The 26,600-nt window shown below is 42.1% G+C and overlaps 1 protein-coding gene across 3 annotated transcripts in view; it reads left to right on the top strand.

Moving 5' to 3' along the window:
• The window catches only part of PTPN3 (protein tyrosine phosphatase non-receptor type 3), a 694,116-nt gene that overhangs the window by 504,488 nt on the left and 163,028 nt on the right, over positions 1–26,600 (top strand). For all 3 annotated transcript variants that reach the window (XM_030204676.1, XM_030204692.1, XM_030204685.1), the window contains exons 15-16: positions 19,383–19,406; positions 22,154–22,349. In XM_030204676.1, the coding sequence (XP_030060536.1) occupies positions 19,383–19,406; positions 22,154–22,349 (220 nt within the window). The remainder of the gene's footprint in view (positions 1–19,382; positions 19,407–22,153; positions 22,350–26,600) is intronic.

The following is a 26,600-nucleotide window of genomic DNA, read 5'->3' as shown; positions in this document are numbered from 1 at the left end:
ATCGCTATTACACAAAGGAGCCAGAATGAACATAATGAAATTACTCCTAGGAATCTACTCCTTAACATTGGTCCAAATACTGTTAGCCACATCTCTCGATGATTATAACACCATACCAATACTACACAGCCGATTCAGGATTACCAGACACACCAACCTCAACCAAACCGGCAACAGAACTTACAATAGCAAAACATTATCCCGCAAACAAACTGCACAACCAACACAAAAAAGCTCTAATAAATCCAAATCGACATGCAAACGACAACTAATAAAGGTTCCCACTTTCACCATTACGGTAGATCCATAGCTTACAATTCAAATAGGTTACATCAATGCCAGATCAACAGTAAACAAAACAGAAATGATAAAAGATTGGATCACATCGGAAACCTTAGATTTACTATTCATCAGCAAAACCTGGATCCAACACCAGAAAGATCCCATAATACTGGACCTTTGCCCTCCGGGTTACAACATTACACACTGAAGTATAATAGGTAAAAGAGGCGGAGGCATTGCCATAATCTACAGATCCCATCTCACTTTAGAAACCACTGCTGAATCAATCACTCCTCAACTAGAAATTGCCTCAATCAGATTGCAACATAAAAGTGTAGCTGGCAATCTAAAGTGTGTCCTATTCTACAGACCGCCAGGCACTTGGAGCAAAGCATATATAACCCTAATGGATTTCATATCGGCCACTTGTACATCTAACTCAAACATACTAGTCATTGGGGACATAAACCTTCATTTAGAAGACCCAAACTCAACTGGTGTCCAAGATTGTAAGGAATTCTTCCCATTATGGGATTTTGAATGGCCACATCCGAATGCCACCCACAGAAAAGGCCACACACTTGACCTGCTAACCCATAAATTTGCATCAGACCAAATCATTAAAGTCATTGACCACAAATTGGCGGAAATTCCATGGTCAGATCACTTCAAATTAAATCTGACCCTACATTGGCTGAAGAATGGGCATCTCAAAGCTCAAACCAGAGCAATCAATTTACGACAACAATTGGTCTATTCCATCTGATTCCATCAACTATCTTGCAGATTGGGAATCAAGATGTATCACCGTTCTAAATGAATTAGCTCCTTTACGAAAAAAAAAAAAACATTCACAAACCAAACAGGACCGCATGGTTCAACGAAAATGTGAAACAATTAAAATCTAGAATCAGACAAGTCGAACGAGCCTGGAGAAAAAACAAAAATGATCAAAATCTAAACGCTTGGAAAGAATCACATAGAAAATACAAATATGAAATAAAAAAATCCAAACGGAACTACTATAATGAACAACTAGGTTCTGACTACAAAGACATGAAAAAGTTATACAAGCTACTGGATAAATTACTAGACACAAAGCCAGTGTCCTCAACAAAATCAGGAATCCCAACAGCAGACTATCTTGCTAACTACTTCAAAGGCAAAATTGTCAGTCTACGCAAAAATATGTCACAGGACTACACCAACCTTGATACCTTCCTTAATAAGCTAGACCCATGCTCAGAAGAATACCCAGCCGACCAAACTTGGACAAATTTCGTCCAGATCACACAAGAAACAATAGCACTGGCAACCACTTTCGCCCAGATCACACAAGAAACAATAGCACTAGCAACCAATTAGATCTCTACAGCCTACTGTCAATTGGACACCTGCCCCATTTATCTAATGAACACCCCCCCCCCCCCGCTCGATTCATCACTGAACTTACCTCCCACCTCAACTTCTTGTTCCAGCATGGCATATTCCCCAAAGACAAAGGTAATATACTACTCACACCATTACCAAAAGACACCAAAAAGAAAACTAATGATATCACCAACTACCGACCTGTGGCATCCATCCCACTTACAACCAAACTGATGGAAAGCATTGTAACTAAACAACTTACTGAATACATCGACAATTTCTCAATCCTTCATGAATCACAGTCGGGCTTCAGATCTCTCCACGGTATGGAAACCATCCTGGTAACTCTCCTAGCCAAGTTCAAAAAGGAAATTGCATTAGGTAAAAACATACTCCTCTTGCAATTCGACTTGTCAAGCGCATTTGATATGGTTGACCACTATATACTATTAAGAATACTCGACAAGATAGGCATAGGAGGAAATATACTCAAATGGCTCAAGGGTTTCCTAACCACGAGATCTTATCACGTAAAAGCAAACTCAAACATATCACCATCATGGAGTACCGATTGCGTAGTACCCTAGGGTTCACCTCTCTCACACATATTATTTAATCTGATGATGATCCCCCTTGCTCATGCCCTATATAAGCATAATCTTAATCCTTTTCTGTATGCGGATGATGTCACCATTTACATACCGTTCAACTCTAATCCAACAGCAATCACTGTTGCAATAAAGACTAGTTTAAGCTTAATGGATGCCTGGGCATCGGCATTCAAACTCGACGAGAAAAAAACTCACTGCCTTATTCTCTCTTCTCACCACAAAACAAACCTCCCTTCATCCATAAAAACCCGGAACATACTCTCCCAGTATCAGACAAACTGAAGATCCTTGGAATTACTATTGACACCAATCTAATCCTGGAGAGCCAAGCCTCTGCCACCATGAAGAAAATGTTCCATGGAATGTGGAAACTCAAACGGATCAAACAATTCTTCCCAAAGGAAACTTTCCATAACATAATTCAAACAATGGTACTATCACATGTTGACTACTGTAATGCCATATATGCGGGATGCAAAGAACAGATCTTAAGAAAACTCCAGACCGCGCAGAACACGGCAGCTAGACTCATTTTTGGAAAGACAAGGTTCAAAAGTGCTAAACCCCTACGCGAAATACTGCACTGGCTACCAGTCAAGGAACGAATAGCCTTCAAAATTTGCACTCTGGTCCACAAAATAATCCATGGTCTGGCCCCAACCTACATGACCGAACTTAAGTACATAAGTAATGCCACACTGGGAAAAGACCAAGGGTCCATCGAGCCCAGCATCCTGTCCACGACAGCGGCCAATCCAGGCCAAGGGCACCTGGAAAGCTTCCCAAACATACAAACATTCTATACATGTTATTCCTGGAATTATGGATTTTTCCCAAGTCCATTTAGTAGCGTTTTATGGACTTGTCCTTTAGGAAACCGTCTAACCCCTTTTTAAACTCTGCCAAGCTAACCGCCTTCACCACGTTCTCCGGCAACGAATTCCAGAGTTTAATTATGTGTTGGGTGAAGAAACATTTTCTCCTGTTTGTTTTAAATTTACTACACTGTAGTTTCATCGCATGCCTCCTAGTTCTAGTGTTTTTGGAAAGCGTGAACAGACGCTTCACATACACCTGTTCCACTCCACTCTTTATTTTATATACCTCTATTATGTCTCCCCTCAGCCGTCTCTTCTCCAAGCTGAAAAGCCCTAGCCTTCTTAGTCTTTCTTCATAGGGAAGTCGTCCCATCCCCGCTATCATTTTAGTCGCCCTTCGCTGCACCTTTTCCAATTCCACTATATGTTTCTTGAGATGCAGCGACCAGAATTGAACACAATACTCAAGGTGCGGTCGCACCATGGAGCGATATAACGGCATTATAACATCCTCACACCTGTTTTCCATACCTTTCCTAATAATACCCAACATTCTATTCGCTTTCTGAGCCGCAGCAACACACTGAGCAGAAGGTTTCAGTGTATTATCGATGACGACACCCAGATCCCTTTCTTGGTCCGTAACTCCTAACGTGGAACCTTGCATGACGTAGCTATAATTCGGGTTCTTTAAACGTCATCTGCCATCTAGCCGCCCAGTCTCCCAGTCTTTTGTAAGGTCCTTCTGTAATTTTTCACAATCCTGTTGCGAGTTAGCGACTTTGAATAACTTTGTGTCATCAGCAAATTTAATTACCTCGCTAGTTACTCCCATCTCTAAATCATGTATAACTATATTAAAAAGCAGCGGTCCTAGCACAGACCCCTGAGGAGCCCCACTAACTACCCTTCTCCATTGTGAATACTGCCCATTTAACCCCACTCTGTTTCCTATCCTTCAACCAGTTTTTAATTCACAATAGGACTTTTCCTCCTATCCCATGACCCTCCAATTTCCTCTGTAGCCTTTCATGAGGTACCTTGTCAAACACCTTTTGAAAATCCAGTTATACAATATCAACCGGCTCCCCTTTGTCCACATGTTTGTTTACTCCTTCAAAGAATTGAAGTAAATTGGTCAGGCAAGATTTCCTCACACAAAAGCCATGCTGACTCGGTCTCAGTAATCCATGTCCTTGGATGTGCTCTGTAATTTTGTTTTTAATAATAGTCTCTACCATTTTCCCCGGCACCGACATCAGACTCCCCGGTCTATAATTTCCCAGATCTCTCCTGGAACCTTTTTTAAAAATGGGCGTTACATTGGCCATCCTCCAATCTTCCGGTACCACGCTCGATTTTAAGGATAAATTGCATATCACTAGCAGTAGCTCCGCAAGCTCATTTTTCAGTTCTATCAGTACTCTAGGATGAATACCATCCGGTCTAGGAGATTTGCTACTCTTCAGTTTGCTGAACTGCCCCATTATCGACTTACCAACTAGAAACATCATTGAATCATCAAGAACGTTTCTAAACCTGCATTACCCAAACTGTAAAGGACTAAAATACAAATCAACATATGCATCCAACTTTTCCTACATTTGCACCCAGCTCTGGAATGCTTTACCTAGAAACATTAGAACTGTGAACACCCATCTAAAATTTTGAAAAGACCTCAAGACTCACCTTTTCCGGAAAGCCTACCCAGCAGACCCGAACTAATTCATGAACAATGCATCACGTCGTTCGTTCTAAGAAATGAACTATACCCCTTCCAAATAATCCTATTACTTCAAACTGTACGAATTTTACCACTCCAGTTATAATTAAGTGTACTTATACCCTTATCCTACTCTGTATTGCTCACTAGAAGCTGTAGTCCCATCCCCTGAGACTTATCAGCCTTGTTGGGATTACTTTTCTCTATATGCTACTATATATTTGTCCCAGAGTTGTATTCTCTTTTCTGGAACTTTATCAGCTTCCTTGCACCTGCTGTGACTCTATTTTCCACTCTGTATATATTCCTGGAGTTGGTACTCTCCTCTCCTGAACCTGCAAGCCACATTGAGCCTACTGCTATGTGGGAAAATGTGGGATACAAATGTAATAAATAAATATGTGTTAGTTGATTTGTATACCGCTCTGCTCTGTTCGCCAGTTAGTTATATAGTAAATTTACTAAAACTGTAAACTAACTGTAATCTGTAACCCCTAATTGTAGTCTGCGGTACTAAAGCTAGATGCCTTGTCTTATATGGAAAGATGCTCTGTAGTGGAGATTACTGCTATTGGTGCCATTATGGATCCTAGCGGTCACAGATGGGAGGAGGGGTGTCACTCCTCTTGGGCCCTCTGGACTACCGATAGTGAGCTCTGAGTCAGGTCTAGGGGAGGTTGGTGGGTGAGGGTAGAGTCGGGCTTGGGGGAAGGGGATTGGATTTGGGGGTACTGGGAGGGATGAGGGTAATCAGATGGGGGGGACTGCTGCTGTGACCATTCAGTGGGTTTTTAATTTATGTACAGTAGGCCCACACTACCCTACTTGCAGTGGCAGATAATGTGAGTGCTCCCATGCTATCTGCCTCAGCATGTGGCACGGTGCCCATACGGTAAGTGTCTACCCTGTGCAGTAAATGTAAGGTAGATGTTGGGCACACACCCTGCATTTGCCACACAGGCTTTGCACTTACCTGAGCTAGTTTATGCTACTAACATGGTAGTGCAAAACCTTAATACACTTTAGTAAAAGTGGCACCACCCAGTCTCCCACATAAGTTTCTTCTTCTCAGGGAAATTGCAAAAATGGCTGAGCCACTGTAGCCATTGAACGAGTTCTATGCTGATTTTTTTTTTCCTGTTGCTGCCACTGCCTGAAGATTACAACCTGCCTGCCCTGCCTTTAGCACTTATGGTTTGTACTAGCACCTTATGCAGTTGCACAGCCCAAAAGCCAATCCTCAACACCAGAATGATCTATAACACTGAAGGTGAAGTAATGACAAAACAGGGTGAAGTAAAAGTCGACCAAATGATGAGCCAACTCGGGAGATGTTGCTTGAAAATTCTTTTATTCAAAGCATCAGGACAAGGACCCAGCACGGGTTGTATTTCGGCGGATGGTGCTGCCTGCCTCAGGGGTCACACCAGTATTCTAATAACAAAAGAATATATACTTAAAAATAACATTCTAAAATATACCAGAAACATATTAAAACTCTTATTAAGAACATTGTATTAAGATCCACTTTGTAATATACTCTATCATTTACATGCTATACCACTTTGTATTTCTCAGATCCGGAAGTGACGATTGTCACTACAGCGTTATGTAAGCCACATTGAGCCTGCAAATAGGTGGGAAAATGTGGGATACAAATGCAACAAATAAATAAACATATAAAAAAGAATAAAGAAATATAACCACAATTTAAAAAATGCACATTAAAATAAGTGACCAATAGGCTGCAAAAAACATAAGCAAATATATATGGAAGTAAAGAAAACAGTGTAAAAAATGACATAGATGAATCCAGAGATGTCTGTATACATAGAAAGTTAACTACATAAAATGAACTAGGGAGAAACTGTGAGGATATACAGATGCAAACAGAGGTGAAGGGATATCAAAATAATGCACAGATAAAATGGATAAACAAATGGATAAACTTCTTTGACCTAGAGCAACTGGTTGTATGGCTGGTGCGAAGGTGCTGGTAAGAACAGTATCAGATGAGAAGAGGCAACTACATATTAGTATGGTGCATACCTAGATTATATTATATTACATAAAAAAAGGAAACTGAAAAATATGAAACAAAAACTATTCTTGTGCACATTCTAATAAATAGCACATTCTAAAAAATGAGTACAGTATGAACACAGACTATCAGCCTTATTTTCGAAAGTGATGGGCGCCCATATTTCGACCCAAATCGGGAGATGGGCAGCCATCTCGCAAAGGTGCCCAAATCGGTATAATCGAAAGCCAATTTTAGACAACTGCAATCTGTCGCGGGAACGAACAAAGTTGATGGGGTCATGTCGGAGGAGTGGTGAAGGCGGGACTGGGGCATGTTTATCGGCCAAGCAGAGATGAGCGCCTTCGGCCGATAATTGAAAAAATGGCTGTTTTTAGCAAGAATTTAGGTCACTTTTTTTGGTCCCTTTTTTTTCACGAACAAGTCCGAAAAAGTGCTCTACGCATTCCAAAGACGTACAAAAAGGATGTCCCGACAAGCATTCAGCGCCAACCTTGCTTTAATCTCCAGCCCAGACCCTGCTCCCTCAGCAGTCTTACCGTTCAAACAGCTGAACCAGCCGAGCCCCAGCCCCACCAAACTTTGCAGGATGAATGAGAGAGAGACCTGACGTCCAAATCAAAACTTTTTGGACATCCCGCCCTCCAGGTCTCTCTCAGCCGATCGCAGCGTGTTTAGCTGATACTGCTAACAGCTGAATGCGCTGTGATTGGCTGGGAGAGACCTGGAGCTGATCAGTTATGCTATTACTTGTTCTGGAGTGCTGTATTTTGTTATGCTGTTTTGATAAATGTTCAATAAAGACTTCATACAACTTAAAAAAGTGGGAAAAAATCCAAGTGCTTGTCTTTTTTTTTTTTTTTTTTTAACAAAACTATTAGTGGGATTTGAACCTGACACCTCTGGATTACAAGACTGGTGCTCTAACCACTCGGCCACAGCTGTACTTGCTTAGATGTCCCTCCCTTACTTCCAAGTCTCTCAGCTGAGTGAAGCACGGGCAAAAAGGACGTTTTTATTATTGCAGGGGGGGGGGGGGGGGGGGAGAGGACGCACAAAATGGTCGTTTTTTTTTTTTTTAAAGCGAAGCTTTATTAAAAAAATCAAACAGGCTCCGATGCTGCAGGCTCTTTTTTGGGCATCATTCAACCCCGGAATAATAAAAATGTCCTTTTTGCCCGTGCTTCACTTAGCTGAGAAGTCTCTGAGCCAATCACAGCGCGTTTAGCTCAGCTAAATGCGCTGGGATTGGCTCAGAGACTTCCAGGTTTGTTTGTTTTTTTACATTTTAATAATTTTTCCAATCCCGCCCAGCCCTAACGAGAGGTACAGACCTCTTGTTAGATTTTCCAGCATTAAGGCAATCGGAAAAGGTTAGTGCATCTCATTACAATAGGGTTTCTATAAGATTTGCTCATCTGCATTCCATTTTCATTAGCTGCTACCGTCCTCGGGAAAAAAGTGTTTAGTGCATGCCAGGGTTTACTACTTGCTCGTTAATGGCTCGTTAAGTTTAGAGCATCTAGCCCCCAGAGTTTTGCTGAGAAGTCTTTACTTGCTGAGTAAGAATGGCAAGTCAGATGCAAAGCATTGGTAAGGAAAGCTAAAAACAATTTAAAGAGATACTTGCCACAGAAGTAAAAACTCATAACTTTTTCAGGTACATCAGAAGGAGAAAGCCTATGAGGGAATCTCAGGGACCGTTAGATCATTAAGGAGTAAAAAAGGTCACTTAGGGAGGACAAGACCATAGTGGAGAGACTGAATCAATGAATGAATTCTTTGCTTCGGTCTTTAATGAAGATGATGTAAGAGATCTACCTGTACCAGAAATGGTTTTCAAGGGTAATGTTGCAGAGGAGTTGAAAGAAATCTTGGTGAACCTGGAAGACATACTGAGCCAAGTTGACAAATTAAAGTAGTAAATCACCTGGACCAGATGGTTTGCACACTAGGGTACTGAAAGAACTCAACATATGAAATTGCTGATCTGCTTAGTGGTCTGTAACCTGTCATTAAAATCATCCGGAGTACCTAAAGATTGGAGGGTGGCCACTGTAACACCGATTTTAAAAAAAAAATTGCAGGTGTGGTCCAGGAAATTACAGACCGGTAAGCATGACTTCAGTGCTGGGCAAAATAATGGAAACTATTAAGAATAAAATTACTAAACATATAGACAAACATGGTTTAATGGGACAGAGTCAGCATGGATTCAGCCAAAAAAAGTCATGTCGCACCAGTTTGCTTAATGTCTTTGAAGGTGTGAATAAACAAGAGGATAAAGGTGAGCAGGTTATATATCTAGATTTTCAAAAGCTTTTGACAGTCTCTCATGAGAGATTTCTGAGAGAATTAAAAAGCCATGGGATAGGAGGCAGTGTCCTTCTATGGATTAGGAACTGGTTAATGGAAAGAAAACAGAGGGTAGGTATAAATGGCCATTTTTCTTAGTGGAGGAGGGTGGATAGTGGAGAGCCCCAGGGATCTGTACTGGCACTAGTTCTACTTAACATATTTATAAATGGTCTGGAAATTGGAACAACAAGCGGTGTGATTAATTCTGCAGGTGACAAAAAAAAAAAACTATTCAAAGTTGTTAAAACACATGTAGACTGAAAAATTGCAGAAAGACCTTAAAGTGGAAGACTAGGCATCCAACTGGCAGATGAAATTTAATGTGGACAAATGCAAAGTGATGCACATTGGGAAGAATAATCTGAATTGTAGTTACTTGATGCTAGAATCCACCTTAGGAGTCAGCACCCAAGAAAAGATCTAGATGTGATCGTAGACAATGCTGAAATCTTCTGCCCAGTGTTCGGCAGCCAAAAAAGCAAACGGGATGCTGGAATTAATTAGGAGAAGGATGGAAAATAAAATGAAGAATATTATAATGTCTCTATATCGCTGCATGGTGCGACCTAACATTGAGTATTATGCGCACTTCTGGTTACTGTATCTCAAAAAAGATATAGCAGAATTAGAAAGTTCAAAGAAGGGCGACTAGAATGATAAAAGGGATGGAACTCCTTTCAAATGAGAAAAGGCTAAAGAGGTTAGGGCTCTTTAGCACTGGATAAGAGACAGCTGAGGAGAGATATGATAGTGGGCTACAAAGTCCTGAGTGGCGTAGAACAGGTAAACATGAATCAATTTTGTTCTTTCAAAAGTACAAAGACTAGGGGACACTGAATGAAGTTCCATGGTAATACTTTTAAAACGAATAGGAGGAAATATTTTTTCACTCTACGAATAATTAAGCTCTTGAACTCATTGCGGTTACAGCGGTTAGCATATCTGGGTTTAAAAAAAGGTTTGGACAAGTTCCTGGAGGAAAAGTCCATAGTCTGCTATTGAGAGAGACATGCGGGAAGCCACTGCTTGCCCTGGGATTGGTAGAATGGAATATTGCTACTATTTGGGTTTCTGCCAGGTACTTGTGATCTGGAATGGCCACAGTTGGAAACAGGATACTGGGCTAGGTAAACCAGCAGTCTGACCCAGTATTGCTGCTCCTATGTTCTTATGAGTGTGCGCAACAAAATCAAAGTTTGCTGGAGATTAAGTTTCAGCAATACACAAATATAAATCGCAGTAAGAGTACCCAGCAGATCCCAAATTGTAGATCCATTCCTTGCAGTTCTCTCCCTGGGATAAATGGTAGCAAAAATCAACACAGTGCAACTTCTCTCATACCCCTCATGAGAAAGGTGCAGAAAAGCTGGTATTTCCTATGGCTTCTCTAGAAATATGGGTAGAGTTTCTTCTAGGTCAGACTCTTTACTTTAAATGTAGGGAATGAGAACTCTCCTTAGTCTGAATGATGCCTGGATTCTTCCTGGAATTGCTTCAGCCTCTCGGCTCACACACTGAGAGGCTGATGATAGTAAGCCTAAGGCAGGGCCGTACCAAGGGCTGTGAGAGCAGTGTGGCCACATAGGGCATAAGGGAGGCAGGGGTGCCAAAACTGCTGCACATCCATTTTTGCCTCTTCATGGCCACGACGCAGTGGATGGGGTGGGGGGCACCAGGAAGCATCTTGCACAAGTTTCTGTTCCAGCTTGGTACAGTCCTGGACTAAAGGAAAAAGAGCAGGCAATTTGCTTTAATTTGGGATCTAAAATATTACAATGTATACAGCATCCACAAATAAAAAGGGAGAAAACCTCTATGAAGATCACAAGATGCAAACACAAAGTAGAGGGTGACTCACGACTCTCAAGTTGGGAGTAGTAGGTGAACAGCCTTTATTAAGGCACCAAAGTAAGATGTGACACGGGTCTGTGTTTCGGCGGACTTGCCGCCTGCCTCAGGGGTCAACAGGACTGTATAAAAACATACTTAAAATACATTAAATTATTAAATAAACACATGGTAAAAAATACATATCAGTACATAATAAAAGTATACAAAAATAGATAAGGTAAGAGATGGACTGCATAATATAAGAACTTGGACTGCACTACTTAAAATATAATCCAGTAAAACAATGAACAAAACAATCTATATATATAAAACTCACCCTCAACGTTCTATTGGCTGCTGATGTCACTGAAGCCAAGGTTCGTATGTTCAAAGCTCTGAAGCCTCGAAAATCACAGTCTCTGGGCCCCGCCCTCGCGTCAAACGTTATGATGTTGAGGGCCGAGGCGGAGCAATTCACCGCCCTCGCGTCAAACGTTATGACGTTGAGGGCGGAGGCGGAGCAATTCACCCACATCGATGACGGGTGGGGAGGGGGCCACAGGAAAGCCTTGCTAGCGCCCGTTTCATTGGCTCCAGAAACGGGCCTTTTTTTTTTACTAGTGAATTAATAAAACAATATCACCAGGATGAATTGGTACTGCCCTGTTGTAAACATACAGTGGGGGAAATAAGTATTTGATCCCTTGCTGATTTTGTAAGTTTGCCCACTGACAAAGACATGAGCAGCCCATAATTGAAGGGTAGGTTATTGGTAACAGTGAGAGATAGCACATCACAAATTAAATCCGGAAAATCACATTGTGGAAAGTATATGAATTTATTTGCATTCTGCAGAGGGAAATAAGTATTTGATCCCCCACCAACCAGTAAGAGATCTGGCCCCTACAGACCAGGTAGATGCTCCAAATCAACTCGTTACCTGCATGACAGACAGCTGTCGGCAATGGTCACCTGTATGAAAGACACCTGTCCACAGACTCAGTGAATCAGTCAGACTCTAACCTCTACAAAATGGCCAAGAGCAAGGAGCTGTCTAAGGATGTCAGGGACAAGATCATACACCTGCACAAGGCTGGAATGGGCTACAAAACCATCAGTAAGACGCTGGGCGAGAAGGAGACAACTGTTGGTGCCATAGTAAGAAAATGGAAGAAGTACAAAATGACTGTCAATCGACAAAGATCTGGGACTCCACGCAAAATCTCACCTCGTGGGGTATCCTTGATCATGAGGAAGGTTAGAAATCAGCCTACAACTACAAGGGGGGAACTTGTCAATGATCTCAAGGCAGCTGGGACCACTGTCACCACGAAAACCATTGGTAACACATTACGACATAACGGATTGCAATCCTGCAGTGCCCGCAAGGTCCCCCTGCTCCGGAAGGCACATGTGACGGCCCGTCTGAAGTTTGCCAGTGAACACCTGGATGATGCCGAGAGTGATTGGGAGAAGGTGCTGTGGTCAGATGAGACAAAAATTGAGCTCTTTGGCATGAACTCAACTCGCCGTGTTTGGAGGAAGAGAAATGCTGCCTATGACCCAAAGAACACCGTCCCCACTGTCAAGCATGGAGGTGGAAATGTTATGTTTTGGGGGTGTTTCTCTGCTAAGGGCACAGGACTACTTCACCGCATCAATGGGAGAATGGATGGGGCCATGTACCGTACAATTCTGAGTGACAACCTCCTGCCCTCCGCCAGGGCCTTAAAAATGGGTCGTGGCTGGGTCTTCCAGCACGACAATGACCCAAAACATACAGCCAAGGCAACAAAGGAGTGGCTCAGGAAGAAGCACATTAGGGTCATGGAGTGGCCTAGCCAGTCACCAGACCTTAATCCCATTGAAAACTTATGGAGGGAGCTGAAGCTGCGAGTTGCCAAGCGACAGCCCAGAACTCTTAATGATTTAGAGATGATCTGCAAAGAGGAGTGGACCAAAATTCCTCCTGACATGTGTGCAAACCTCATCATCAACTACAGAAGACGTCTGACCGCTGTGCTTGCCAACAAGGGTTTTGCCACCAAGTATTAGGTCTTGTTTGCCAGAGGGATCAAATACTTATTTCCCTCTGCAGAATGCAAATAAATTCATATACTTTCCACAATGTGATTTTCCGGATTTAATTTGTGATGTGCTATCTCTCACTGTTACCAATAACCTACCCTTCAATTATGGGCTGCTCATGTCTTTGTCAGTGGGCAAACTTACAAAATCAGCAAGGGATCAAATACTTATTTCCCCCACTGTATGTACATTTAGAGTGATAAAACTGCTCAAAGCACTAAACACATACATAGAGCTGATGGTGCAAAATGCTCAAGAACCTAGCAGCTACAAGAAAAGAAGAAAGAAAAAAAAATTTCTTCATTGGCTTGTATAGCAAACGTTGCACTGTAAAAGCGGGGAGGTATAAAATCAGCAGACATGTATGTGATAACTGGTTTAAAAACTGTGGTTAAAAATATTTTACAAAACTAACTGGTTAAGAATATAACCAGATAAACAACTATAAATGGTTACGATATATACTCGGTTTTGGAGAAAACCAGTAGGAACTAAAGACATAAAAAAGCAGCATCGCTACTGTTAAAAAAAAAAAATGCACCAGGAATTGCTGTAAAACATTTACCACTGCAGTGGCAGGGCTTAAAACAAAATGAAAACCATCTGCAAGACGGGTCTGGTAACAATATGGGAACAGCTTGTAGGATTGCCATAAAAATGAACCAGTTAGGCAACAAGAAGATCTGTTTACTTACCGATGGGCAGTTCTATCAAACAGTAGCGAGGCTCACAGGCAATGCTATAATCAGATGTAAAAGGGGGATACGTAGGTGCATTAGCCTATTTAAATAGTAAATCACATCAATATTTATGAGCAGAAAACCAGTGGGAGAACAACACTTGCATTATCTTAAGAGCATAACTGGTTAAAACCAAAACTTGCTATGTGAAAGATAAACATTTATTGCATGAGGAAAAAAAAGAGAAATGCAATAAATAAGCCATCAATACATAAAAAATAAACATGAAAACAAAAAACAAAAAGAGGCAGTAGCTGGTAAAAATATTTCCTAAACCAAATCTAGGGGACTGCTGCTAGACTAAGTTCTAAGAATAGGAACTGTGTGTGTCAAAATAGGAATGCAAAAGAGATGACAGATTAGAGAAATGGTCTCGTCAATTTCAGAGTTGAGACCTGATGGTGCAAGAGTTTCTAGGACATGAGGAGTCCCTTGTTCTTCTCTCCTGTAAACATTGGTCTATATCACCTGCTCTCCAGGACTTGTTAAAAACTTTATATACAAAGAATTTCAGATCATCAGTAGTATGGTTGAAGGTGCTCCAGTGTTCAACTATGTGTGCAGAGAGGATGTTACAACCAATGCAGCTCCTGTATTCAATTATTCTAGTCTTCACAATCCATTTAGTTTTGCCCACATAGAGGAGTTGACAGGGACATTGAATGATGTATATGACACATGCAGTGCTGCAATCAGATGAATGTTTTAAATCAATCACCCTTTTGGACTGTGGATGAACTAAGGTAATGTCCAGAGCATGGGTGCAGACGCTGCCGGCCCAGAACCTTCCCCTGTGACACACTTCCTGCTGCCGTGGAGGAGGTTCCGGCAGAGCCTCTCTGTGACTGTTGCAGCAAGCGGCTCTTTACTGGCAGCTCTTTTTCTTTTTAGTGCTCAGAACTGCTGTGGGAAGGAGCCGCGACTTTGAAGGTGGGCAGACTATGCTGCAGGTTTTAAGTGGGAAGCATGGGGCCAGGGACAGGCCACGGAAGGTAGGGGAGCCCAAAGAGGTTAGATTGAGAACAGGAGACCTATGAGCTGCTGTACCCACGTTGTTGTTGTTTATTGTTGGTAGTATTTTTATTTGAATTCACTTATATTTTTAAACATGTTGGCTTGTGCAGCATATGGATGTACACAGAGGAAGTATTGGTTTCATCAGTTAGAGTAGTTAATCTAAATGTTAAATCATTGTGTCATTTGGAGGGGCTGGTTGTAGGGACTCCCTGTATTCGTGCAGAGATGTTATCATCTAAGGGCCACCAAAACAGACATGTTATGAGAATCAGGTGCTTAACAATCAGACTTACTATTTATAAGTACAATTTTTATGTTCAAACATTTTTATTGCATCAAAAAATAGACATCAACAAACTTGGCTTTGCAGAGCATTGCTATCAAGTCTCAATATAACTATACAACTGTTTACTAACTAACAGGCAGTAATGAAAAATTATGCCCTGTGACAACGCTCTAAACCATGGTAAATGTCCTAGTATCATATCCGTATGCAACAATTAAATACAATTTTTAAAAAATTAGGTTGAAACCTGGGAGCATTTAACATTTTTTTTTTTTTTTTGCCCTGTGCCTACATCAAAAGAAAAAGATGGCATGTGGGAACTTTCTCCTTTTGTTTTGTGGATTGCAGGGGTAGATTATAAACATGAACTTGCCTATTTTTGTTACTGCTATTTCACAATGAGGTATTGTATAATGAGGGAAGGGCTTCCTTCATGCAGAAGTTCTGTCCAGAGTCGGTCTAAATGTACCAACATTGTCCAGTTCAGCACATTATTAGCTGCCAAGTTCATACAAAGTTAATTATGTTCAATGGAAAATAAATCTGTTGGCTCAGGCTGCTTGCTATGTGAATATTCTATCACTGTTTCATTATTGCTACCAATAATTACATATTAAGGGCATTTCTATAAACTTTGTTTTTGTTCATATATCCAGTCCTCACATGCACATGGTTTTGCTTTTTAAATGCAAAGGTGAATCCTAAAGATGGCTGAATAATTAGGTATAAACTGTGTTTCTGGCTTTACTTGTTTTGGAGTGCATTGGGTCCTGCTGATCTGTACATCTGCTGTCTGGAATTCTGGAAGATGGAAATGAGAAAATAATTGTTTTGTATGTACTCTGTAGAAGTTGTTGTTTACTTTTGCAATATATATATGGATCCCCACAAGAAAAACCTCACTCAGTGGCCTTCAATCTCCAGAATAGCGGTGGTAAATCTCCAGCTTTTGATGGGCCACCCTTGGTGTCTCTGAACTCCTTTACCTTTGCTGGCAGAGATAACAAGCCCCGCTAGCCAAATAAATGGACTGCTGCTGCTCCTTGCTGCTTGCCAGGACTTCTCGAGCAAGTATGCAGGAATTCCTGGCATGCTGCTCAGAGCCAGAAACAAGCAGCAGAGAGTGGCGGTAGACCATATATTTGGCTGGTGGGGCTCGGTATCCCTGCCAGCAAAGGTATGCCTGGTGTGCCCGCATGGGGGGAGGGAAGAGAGAGAGGAATATGTTGCCCCACTAATTCACCTTGGGCCCCCCCCCCCCCCAAACTGCAGGGCTGGCTATGCCCAGAGAGAGCCTGTTAAAAATTTCCCAGCACACCACTGACTGTATCCCTCAATAATAGTCAAGGAAGTAAGTAGAACTATACACAAAGGAAATCGGAAGAGGTTTCTTGGATCACACGTGAAAGTAACTACTTGCTACTGGTAACTTACAGATCAGTTGAAGGAAAAAATAGGGCTGGGACTTTGGTAGGTCTTTTCCTGTTTTATATCCACAGGTACAAAATACTCCTACAGTTGCAGTATGGCTAAGAAACATCATACCCTCGAAGCTTCTGCCTCTGTCCAGCCTGAATGCTTGATCCAGGGGGAGGAACTGGTTTCATGTGCAAGATGTATGCACAATGAATCCCTCATGAAAGGAGTACAAAAATTAAGAGAGGATGTGGCAAGACTAAGAAACATCTGTGACAACAAGAAATCCATCCCTGAAATGCATTTTCAGGTGTTGGGAATCTCTAGCAAAGGGGAAAGAAATGCTGTGCTGAAAGAGGACAGCTGGACACAACTCCCTGGAGAAGCAACACCTCCATTTCCACCTTCTTTTGAACTGAAAAACCAGTTTGCAGCCCTATGTTGCTGGATCAGTGACCAACAGGAAGCAAGGGTTGTGGTGGTTAGTGATTCTCTTCTGAGGGTAACAGAGGCACCCATCTGTTGACAAGACGTGATGTCCAGAGATAATTCTTAGGCTGATACAACAAAAAGTATCACAGACTGATGAAAATCCAGTTTCCTGTCCCTCTAATACTTTTGTTGAATAGATGTTTTGAGATATATGGTAGGAACTTGTTTGACACTGTATTGTGAATCCAGTATATTTGTTCATCTGGTTTCTCTTTGTACTGTTTTTCATTGGTGGTGTTAATAAATAAAGACTATAAAAAATTTTTTGAAAGCCTGCTATTGTAGTTGGGAGGAGGAAGGGTTACTTATAATTATGCTTTGTGAGAGGGGAATAGATGATCTCAAAAGTCTTTGGTGGTTAAAAAAAGCAGGGCTTGGATACATGTGCCTGGGATCTGTGATTTTGGTGTCCTTTGCAGCATTTACTTGGGAGAGGGAGTGATCTGTTGCTTAGAGTAATGCACTAGGATGTGGGAGACATGTTCAGATCCTGCTTCTACAGCTGACACTTGCGGTGACCTTGATCATAATTACTGTATCTAACATTGCTTCCCGTACCAGCTTAGTCATGTGGAAGTGCATAATCGAACGGTGCCACCCATCTTCGGGGCAGGCGCCGCAAGTGGGCGGAGCAACCGTATTTTTGAAAAAGATGGACGGCCATCTTTTTTTCCGCTAATATGGTTGGGGCCAGTCAAATATCAGAGTTCGCCGGGTTTGAGATGGCCGGCATCGGTTTTCGGCCATAATGGAAAATAATGCCAGCGATCTCAAACCCGGCCAAATCCAAGGCATTTGGTCATGGGAGGAGCCAACATTTGTAGTGCACTGGTCCCCCTGACCTGCCAGGACACCAACCGGGCACCCTAGGGGGCACTTCTAAAAATTAATAAAATAAAAATAGCTCCCAGGTGCATAGCTCCCTTACCTTGGGTGCTGAGTCCCCCAAACCCCCCCCCCAAAACCCACTCTACACCATTACCATAGCCCTTATGGGTGAAGGGGGGCACCTACATGTGGGTACAGTGGGTTTTGGAGGGCGCCCATTTACCACCACAAGTGTAACAGGTAGGGGGGATGGTCCTGGGTCCACCTGTCTGAAGTGCACTGCACCTACTAAAAACTGCTCCAGGGACCTGCATACTGCTGTCATGGAGCTGGGTATGACATTTCAGGCTGGCATAGAGGCTGGCAAAAAAAAAATTACCATAGCCCTTATGGGTGAAGGGGGGCACCTACATGTGGGTACAGTGGGTTTTGGAGGGCTCCCATTTACCACCACAAGTGTAACAGGTAGGGGGGGTGGTCCTGGGTCCACCTGTCTGAAGTGCACTGCACCCACTAAAAACTGCTCCAGGGACCTGCATACTGCTATCATGGAGCTGGGTATGACATTTCAGGCTGGCATAGAGGCTGGCAAAAAAAAAAAATTATTTTTTTTTTTTGGGTGGGAGGGGGGTTGGTGACCACTGGGGGAGTAAGGGGAGGTCATCCCCGATTCCCTCCAGTGGTTATTTGGTGAGTTGGGGCTCCTTTTTGAAACTTGGTCGTGGAAAAAAAAGGGACTAAGTACAGCCGGCAAAATGCTCTACAAGCCTGGCTTTTTTTTTTTTCCCATTATTGCGCGAAGCCGGCCATCTCGTGAGCACGCCCCCGTCCCGCCTTCACTACCCTACCGACACGCCCCCTTGATGATTCGCCGGCTCCATGACAGAAAGCAGTTGAACCCGGCCAAAATCAGCTTTCGATTATACCAATTTGGCTGGGTTCAGGAGATCGCCAGCCATCTCCCGATTTGTGTCGGAAGATGGCCAGCGATCACTTTCGAAAATGATCTGGATAGTCTGTATTGCAGATAGTCGTTGTGTCTGCAGTTTGCTGCTCAGCACTCTGGCTTATGACACCATATAAATACGTTTGGAAAAAAAGAGAACAGCGCTGTTTTGAGATAAGTGACTTGCAATTGCTTTTTATTGGCATAAATGATTGAAAAGAGAGTTTTAATATACTTATGGGACTGTGGAATGCCTTCAGGTGTCTGTATAAAAGGCATAAAATAGGTGATAGTGGACAAGTGATTGAGATGCCTTAAGAAAAAGAAGTCTGGACACAAATAGGAATTGTGGCCCGTTCAGTCCTATGACTCCATTTATCTTTATTTTTTTTCTCTCTATGAATGTATGATATCTCTACCCTCATTTCAGATATGTTTGTTTAAAATATTCTTTAGAAAGGTCTACTGTAGTCTGAATTCCACTTAGGATTGATCATGATATAAATATTAACTTTTTTTTTTCTTTTGCTTGCAGGTCATCTGAACAGGACTCTCCACAGTGAGTTTTCTTTGTAGTCTCCGTACTTTCTCTATTTATTTAAAGAAGTATCAAACAACTTCAGTATGAAAGTTGTTTTTTTTTTTTTGCTCATCTTTGAAAACTTAGGGACCAATATTCAAAAGATTTGTGCTCCTAACTTTGAAAGTTATGCTTATAAATTAGCCTCTTTGAAAATTGCTAGGGCTGAGTGCATAACTTTATACTGAAAATTTCACTAAGGGGCAGATTTAGGGCGGGGAACAGAAGTTAGAAGCTTCAGCACTGATTTTCAGCACTATTTTAATTAGGCCCATAAATCTAGGCAAATGAATGGACACACATTTCAGAGCATAAAAGGCGCATGTATGTACATTCTGTGATTATTTCACAAATCCTATCTGATGCTATGCCAAACTAAAATGAAATTAAAGTTTTCATATCCACTCAGTAAGGTCAACATATAATCCCTCCACTGGAAAACACTGTGCACAAAAACTCTCAGTACCTTACCATACCATAACAGCACTAATTCCCAGGACTCAAAGGCATGCACTGTAAATATTACACCAGGCCCTAAAACACCAATACAGCATCTAATGGGAAAAAGGACAAACAGGACTGCTACATCTCTACAGAGAAACTACATGCTAGCAGATTGCACCTTGGTCATGTGCACAAAACACAGATCCTCAGCACATAGGAAAAAAGGGACCTCAGATCAGTAATAAAGATATGAAGACAAAAATCTGTAAATCTCAAGTAGCATTTATAGCAGTACTAGAGAAACAGTAACCAAAATGCAAGATATCAGAGATGCACATTTCTGAAAGCTGATATGTTCCAATTAATTCAAAATATTCTTTCTACCTGTTGTAGTCTGAAAGCCTTATTTTTCCATTTGATTTGATCCAAGTGACTCTTCTGCTTTTCTCTGTTTTTCCTGTCTTTCCAGGGTCTCCTCTCCATTTGACATTTCTTCTCTCCATGTCCATTATCTATCTTCTCTGTGCATCCTATCTGTCCTGTCCAACATCTCTCCTCTGTGTCCCTGTTCCTATCTTCCCGTTAATTCAGCATCACACCCCTGTGTCCCTGTCCCACCCCTTTTCCATCATTGCTCCTCTGTGTCCCTATCCCTATGCTTACTCCATGTCTGACATCTCTTCTCTATGCCCTGTCCCTCTGTTCTCTCTTCCTCCTGCACTCCCCCACTCTACCCTGGATCCAGCATCCCTCCCTCTCTCTCTCTCCCCTGCTCCAGTCTTTCTCCCCCCTCCGTGCAGATCCATCCCACCATACCTTGGTTCCAGCATCTCTCCCCTCCTACCCCATGGGTTCAGATATTCTCTCTCACCCATCATCTGTCCCTTGCTTCCTTCCCCCTCCTCCCAGTCCTCCAACTTTGCTTCAATCATCAGTAGCTGCATCGATTAAGGCAGACTGTGTCTGCCAGCGTTGGGACTTTCCCTCTGATGCCCTGCCCATGCAGAAAGAGGAAGTTGCATCAGAGGAGGTGAGACACCCTAGAGGGATAGCCCCAATGCTAGCAGATGTTGTCTGTTTCTTATCACTGCCACTGCAGTGATCAAGGCAAAGTCAGAGGTCCTGGGGTAGGGGGGAGACAAGGGACAGATGCTGAACTTGAGGGGGGACAAAGAGAAAAATGATAGACTTGGGAGCAGGAGAGGGATAGAGAGATGTTGGCCAAACTTGGGGGGGGGGGGGGGGGAATGATCACATTTTTTATACTGCCAGTTTTAGGGGTCTGGCAGCAGTCAGCCTGGCCATTGAAAATCCAGCGGGGCTGGCCCCAAACTGGCTAGTTGGCAACCCCAGTTACTGCTCAGGCTTTGCACTTACTACTCAGTAGTTTACCACACTTTAGTAAAAGGGCTCCTTGGAGTTGACATACAAACTCCTTTGCTTTTAGAGGGATGGATCAGACAGAGCATTAAAGTAACACCATCCTGTTATGGTCATAGGGGCTTATAGTTTGGCACAAGCACAGCGGCATTGAGGGCACTGACCAATTGATCCAGTATCCAGTGCTTAAATACACCCCTAGTTAAGACCATTATTTTTTTCTAAACACATTTATAGACTGTTATTTTGCTTACCCTGTGCTCTAGAATCTTGAGTTGTCATCTGCCAGGTGAAAGCGCCAATAGTCTATTGTGGCTGTAGATGCTGTCAAAAGATGGTGGGCTGATTTTAATGCAGCTTCTGTGATGGTACCAACATGTAAGCCTAAAAGCAGTGCTGAAGCAGGCAGCAGCCTCATCAATCTGCATCAGTTGTTTTCTTCTTTTATGTCTGTCATCTGAGACTGTGGTGATCTCTTTCTCACTCTCTTTGACATTGCTTTTGCAAGGCAGTTACTCACCAGCTAAGGCTCTCTTGGATACCTAGACAAAGCATGGCTTGGGAATCTGTACGGCTAGTGAATTACTAAAAGTGGATGGGGGTTTATAAGAAGGTACAATTATTTATAATATTTGTAACAAAGGACATAATGAAATTGCTATATTTAAATGAAAAGAAAGTTTTAAATTAGTTACAAGGAAACAGACAAATAGTTTAGGTAGAGGTTCCACTTTTATCAGGCTTACAGATGTTGAAAGATCCTCTTAGGTCCCTTCCTCAGGCATTGCCTCTCTTATATAACATATTTTTTATGGGCTAACATACTCATCTTCTCTAGCTACTTTTTTTAGTTGTGTTAATATCAAATTGATTTTACCTTCTTGTATTTTTTTTTTATAAAGGAATGCACTAGAACACACCCAGGCTCTTAATTGTCTGACTCAAGCCTCGCCTAATTCCTCATCCCATTCACCAAATGGAGTGGGAAACCTGGGCTCTCATCTGCTGGATGGGGTGGATAAACAGCTTTTAGAGACCTATGACAATGTCATAAAAGGAAGCTTAACGGACGATTCAAATCAATACTACTGTGATAAGGTAAGTTGTGTACCACATGTATTTCAGAGAATTAGAGATCTTGGGGTTGGAGGGAGGGGGGGGGGGGGTAGGTGTAGGCGTAGGTGTCAAGATGTAGGTACCAAGAAGGCATGTGTATGACCAGAATACTAGCATATATGCGCACATATGTGTAAATGCCACTATTCCATCTACATGGTGTTCTATAAAATGTAACCTTAATGGAATGGCTTGCAGTTTGAAGATGGGCATACACATGGGTAGAATCTGGGTGGAAAACACAGTTCCATGCATAAGTTATAGAATACAGTACAGTCTCGATTATCCGACTATCACTAATCCGACCATCGGTATATCTAACAGACTCCCCCCCTCCCCCACGGTGTCGTCATCACATTTATTTCTATCAAAATTCTTTGTCTTAGAAAAAGTTTTGAAAATCAAGAACTCTGTGCCTTGGTTTATGCAGTGTTTTCCGTATTATCTGACTATGGGTCGATCCAGATTATGTTAGATAATCAAGTCTACTGTACTATAATTTATGTGCACTTTTTTTTAGCAATCTAGGAGCTAAGATTTACAGCAGCTCTGTGGCTGGTATAAGTAGTCACGCTTGAAATATGTGTGTGTACGTGTCGTCTTATGCTAGTATTCTATGAAGAAATGTTGGTGCCTGCTTTCCTTTATAGAGCAGGCACTTTCTTGGGAACTAAAAATGGATGCTTTTTTATAGAACTGCCCTTTTAAAGGGAAGAAATTGGATGGTGTTACATCCAGGACCCTCTTCTGAATGAGAATTGCTCTGGATCAGTGGTTTAATGGTGGCTTATGAGCATGTCCCACAACAGAATGGTACTTTTACATCTAAAAATAATTGTGAATTGAAATAGTTTATAGCCCTGGATTGGCCGCTGTCGTGGACAGGATGCTGGGCTCGATGGACCCTTGATCTTTTCCCAGTGTGGCATTACTTATGTACTTATGTCCCGTCTCCCACCCTCCTGTAAAAAGGGAGAACCATCTTGACTAAGGCCTTTGCTTATTTTGGCTGAAAATGTATTTGTATGGCATTGCCTGATATCTGTTGAATACAGTGCTATGCTTTCATAGGCCCAGAATAGAGGAGAGTCTTTTTAGATTGAAGCCTATAATGTATCCCATATGATACTGCTGTGTGTAGTTTGCTTTGTTTTGTTTTTTAGAAGAGGAATTATTTGGTGGGGAGTGGGGCTTAATTACTCATTTCTTTCAAACTGTATGGCGTAATTTTCCATAAAAGTAAATTCAATATGGATTTCTGAACAGCATGAAGTAGTGAAAGAATTGTGAATTTAAGTGGTTTTTAGTCCCGAAATATTTCATTCAGTGACCATGGAAGCCATCTTGAATAAGATACTTGGTTATTTTGGCTAAAAGTGTAGCAATATTCTTAAGGTGTTCTCTGGTTATCTTTATTAAATATGGTTCTATTTTTTCCCACAGGCACATTATACACAAAAGCTTAGCATGTTTAAAAGTCAGAGACGGGTAGTAGCAAAGTAATTGTACTTCTACATCTAAGTTATACTTTTGTACTTGGTAACAAAGTACAAATTTGGAAAGTAGTATAAAAAAAAGTATTTTCCATCTCTCTGCTTCTCCTCCTCTATAGGATTTCCAAATGATGTCAGATGCAACTTGCAGCTGATTGGGCCCGAACATCCGGGCTCACATTAATAAACTACCATGGGAAACGGGTGGAACCCAACTCTCTGCAGTGCCGCTACTGCTTCCTGTGTCAGGCCCGCCTCCTCTGATGTACACTTCCGGGACTGGCGCAGGAAGCATTAGCAGCACTGCAGAGAGTCGGGTTCTGCCTGTCTTCCATGGTAGTTCATTAGCGCGGGCCCAGCGGAGGTGCACAGGAGTGAGTGAGTGAGACTGTGCTGCAGGGCTGCAGTGGATGAGAGGGGGGAGAGAGAAATTAGCAAGATTGGATGAGTGGAGAGGGAGATAGAGTGACAGATGGGGCAATACTGGATGGAGGAAAGACAGAGGCTAAGGGCTGGAGGAAGAGACAAATTGGGCAAGACTGGATAGGTGGGGAGGGAGAAAGAAACAAATCAAGACTGGATGGGAGGGGAAGGACAGAGAGAGTGACAGAAAGATGGGGCAATACTGGATAAAGGCGGGGGAGAGACAGAAGCTGTGGGCTGGGGAGAGTGAGAAATTGGGCAAGATTGAATAGATGGGGACATAGGAGTCAACTTTTCAAAATGATTGGGGATGCTAAACCCAATAGAAATTACCCATCTCTGGACATACATGGTTTGCTCAGCTGGAACAGATCGGTGTTGTAGTTGGTTATAGTGGAAAAGGTGAAGAAGACAGACGAAGAGAAAAAAATGACACATGGATAGGAAACCCTTGGAAAGAGAGTTAAAATAAGACAGGAAAGCAGTAACCGGAGATTTGGACAAACAAAATTAGAAAAATTAAATGGCTAGACAGCAAAGTTAGAAAAAAGAATTTTATGTTTAATTTAGGATAAAGTAATGTGGTAGCAGTGTTGGTCCACTTTAAAAGTTAATAAATACAAATGAAAAAAAAAATAAGATGACACCTTTTATATTGGACTATGTACATTTTTTAAACTAACTTGTGGAAACCAAAACCTACTTCAGGTCAGGACAGCATAATGCTGTAATAGTATTCTTGTCCTGACTTAAGGAAGGAGGTTTTGCATCCCAAATCTAGTCAAAAAATGTAATGTTAGTCCAGTAAAATGTATCACTTATATTCTGGGGGGGGGGGGGGGGTTTGTTAATTTTAAATGTAGCTATTGGAATCTGTAAGTTTTTGAAATGTACATCTGCTCTTTTTATATTTTGCATGGTACAAAGGGATGTGTAACTGTTTCTTTGGTTTTACACTGTTTGCAGAGTATGGGTTCTTGGGGGTTCAGTTTAATTTTTGTCTACATATTTCTATTTTTAGTTTGTGGTTACTTATTCTATACTTTATGAGGGGCTACCTCTGTTTATGTGTGAAAAACCTGTACTTTGAACATTCACAGGAAACATCTCCCACTGCCCAAGACCTCGCTGATCATTTTGTCAATAAGATCTTCCAAATAGGTCCGAACTATCTAAGGCTACTCCAACTAGAGAGTTTCACAGGGACAGAAATCATACCCGTCCCTGCCCATCCCCGCTGGAATCTTACCCGTCCCCACCCATCCCCGCAAGAATTTAACCTATCCCACCTGTCCCAGCAAGAATTTAACTTGTCTCCACCCAGTCTCGCAAAGAATTTAATGGTACATAAAAAAAGATCCAGTCGGTTCTCTGTCTTTCTGTGGGATCAAGCCGCAGCACTGCAGACAAGGAAGGAACAGAAGTTGGAACACACTGATGCGCACATGTAAGACTTGTCTCTGATTCACTGGCACTGTGTGCTAAGAGGTCGCCACATGCACGTGCCAGTAGATTAGGTGACATCTGATGCTCATGCCTATGTCAGAGCTGAGTTCTGAAAACAGCAAAAAAAGGAGGTAAAAGACCTCACGCACTGTGAGATATAGAAACAAAAGTGAGGATAAACCAAGGAGGAATACAAAACTTTATTAAGGGTTTTCAAGAAACGACCCGACACGGCCATGTTTCGGCCCAAAGACCTGCCTCAGGAGTCTTAATCAATCTATATAAAAACATAATAAATAGTAAATAATTAATACACAATTTTTTGTATATACAACAATTTAAAACCTTGATCTAAATTTTTATGAGACTATAACTCTTTTCTAAAAAATCTATATAAATAATTCCCACCTCCGACGTTCTGAAGCTCACTCTCACTCCGTGGCATTGAAGCACTGAAGCCCTGTACTGTTCGCTGTTCGAAGGCTAGGCTCTCACTCACCCTCAATCAGAGACCCGCCCTCAGCCACGCCTCATCCAGACATAATTCTCTACTCCAACGTTCTAATGCAGCAACTTCTGTAGTTGTATAGACCGCTGTTCCCCCATGAGTATGTGCCCCACCCTCGCGTCACAACATGATGACGTCGAGGGCGGAGCACTGACACTCATCGAATGGGCTACACAGAGCGGAATACGCAAACAGGGAAGTGTAGCTCCGCCCTCGTGTCAAAACTCGATTACGTCGAGGGCGGACTGGGAAAGGCATTGTACCTGGGCCACAGGAGACACTGATGCTAACACCCCTCCGCTGCGAATCGGAGACAAGAGTGACAAGGGCACCGGGGGCTTACCCACCAAGGTGCTGACGATA

Source organism: Microcaecilia unicolor, chromosome 1, assembly GCF_901765095.1.
Source record: "Microcaecilia unicolor chromosome 1, aMicUni1.1, whole genome shotgun sequence".
Lineage (NCBI taxonomy): Eukaryota > Metazoa > Chordata > Amphibia > Gymnophiona > Siphonopidae > Microcaecilia > Microcaecilia unicolor.
This window is presented reverse-complemented; position numbering and strand designations above follow the sequence as displayed.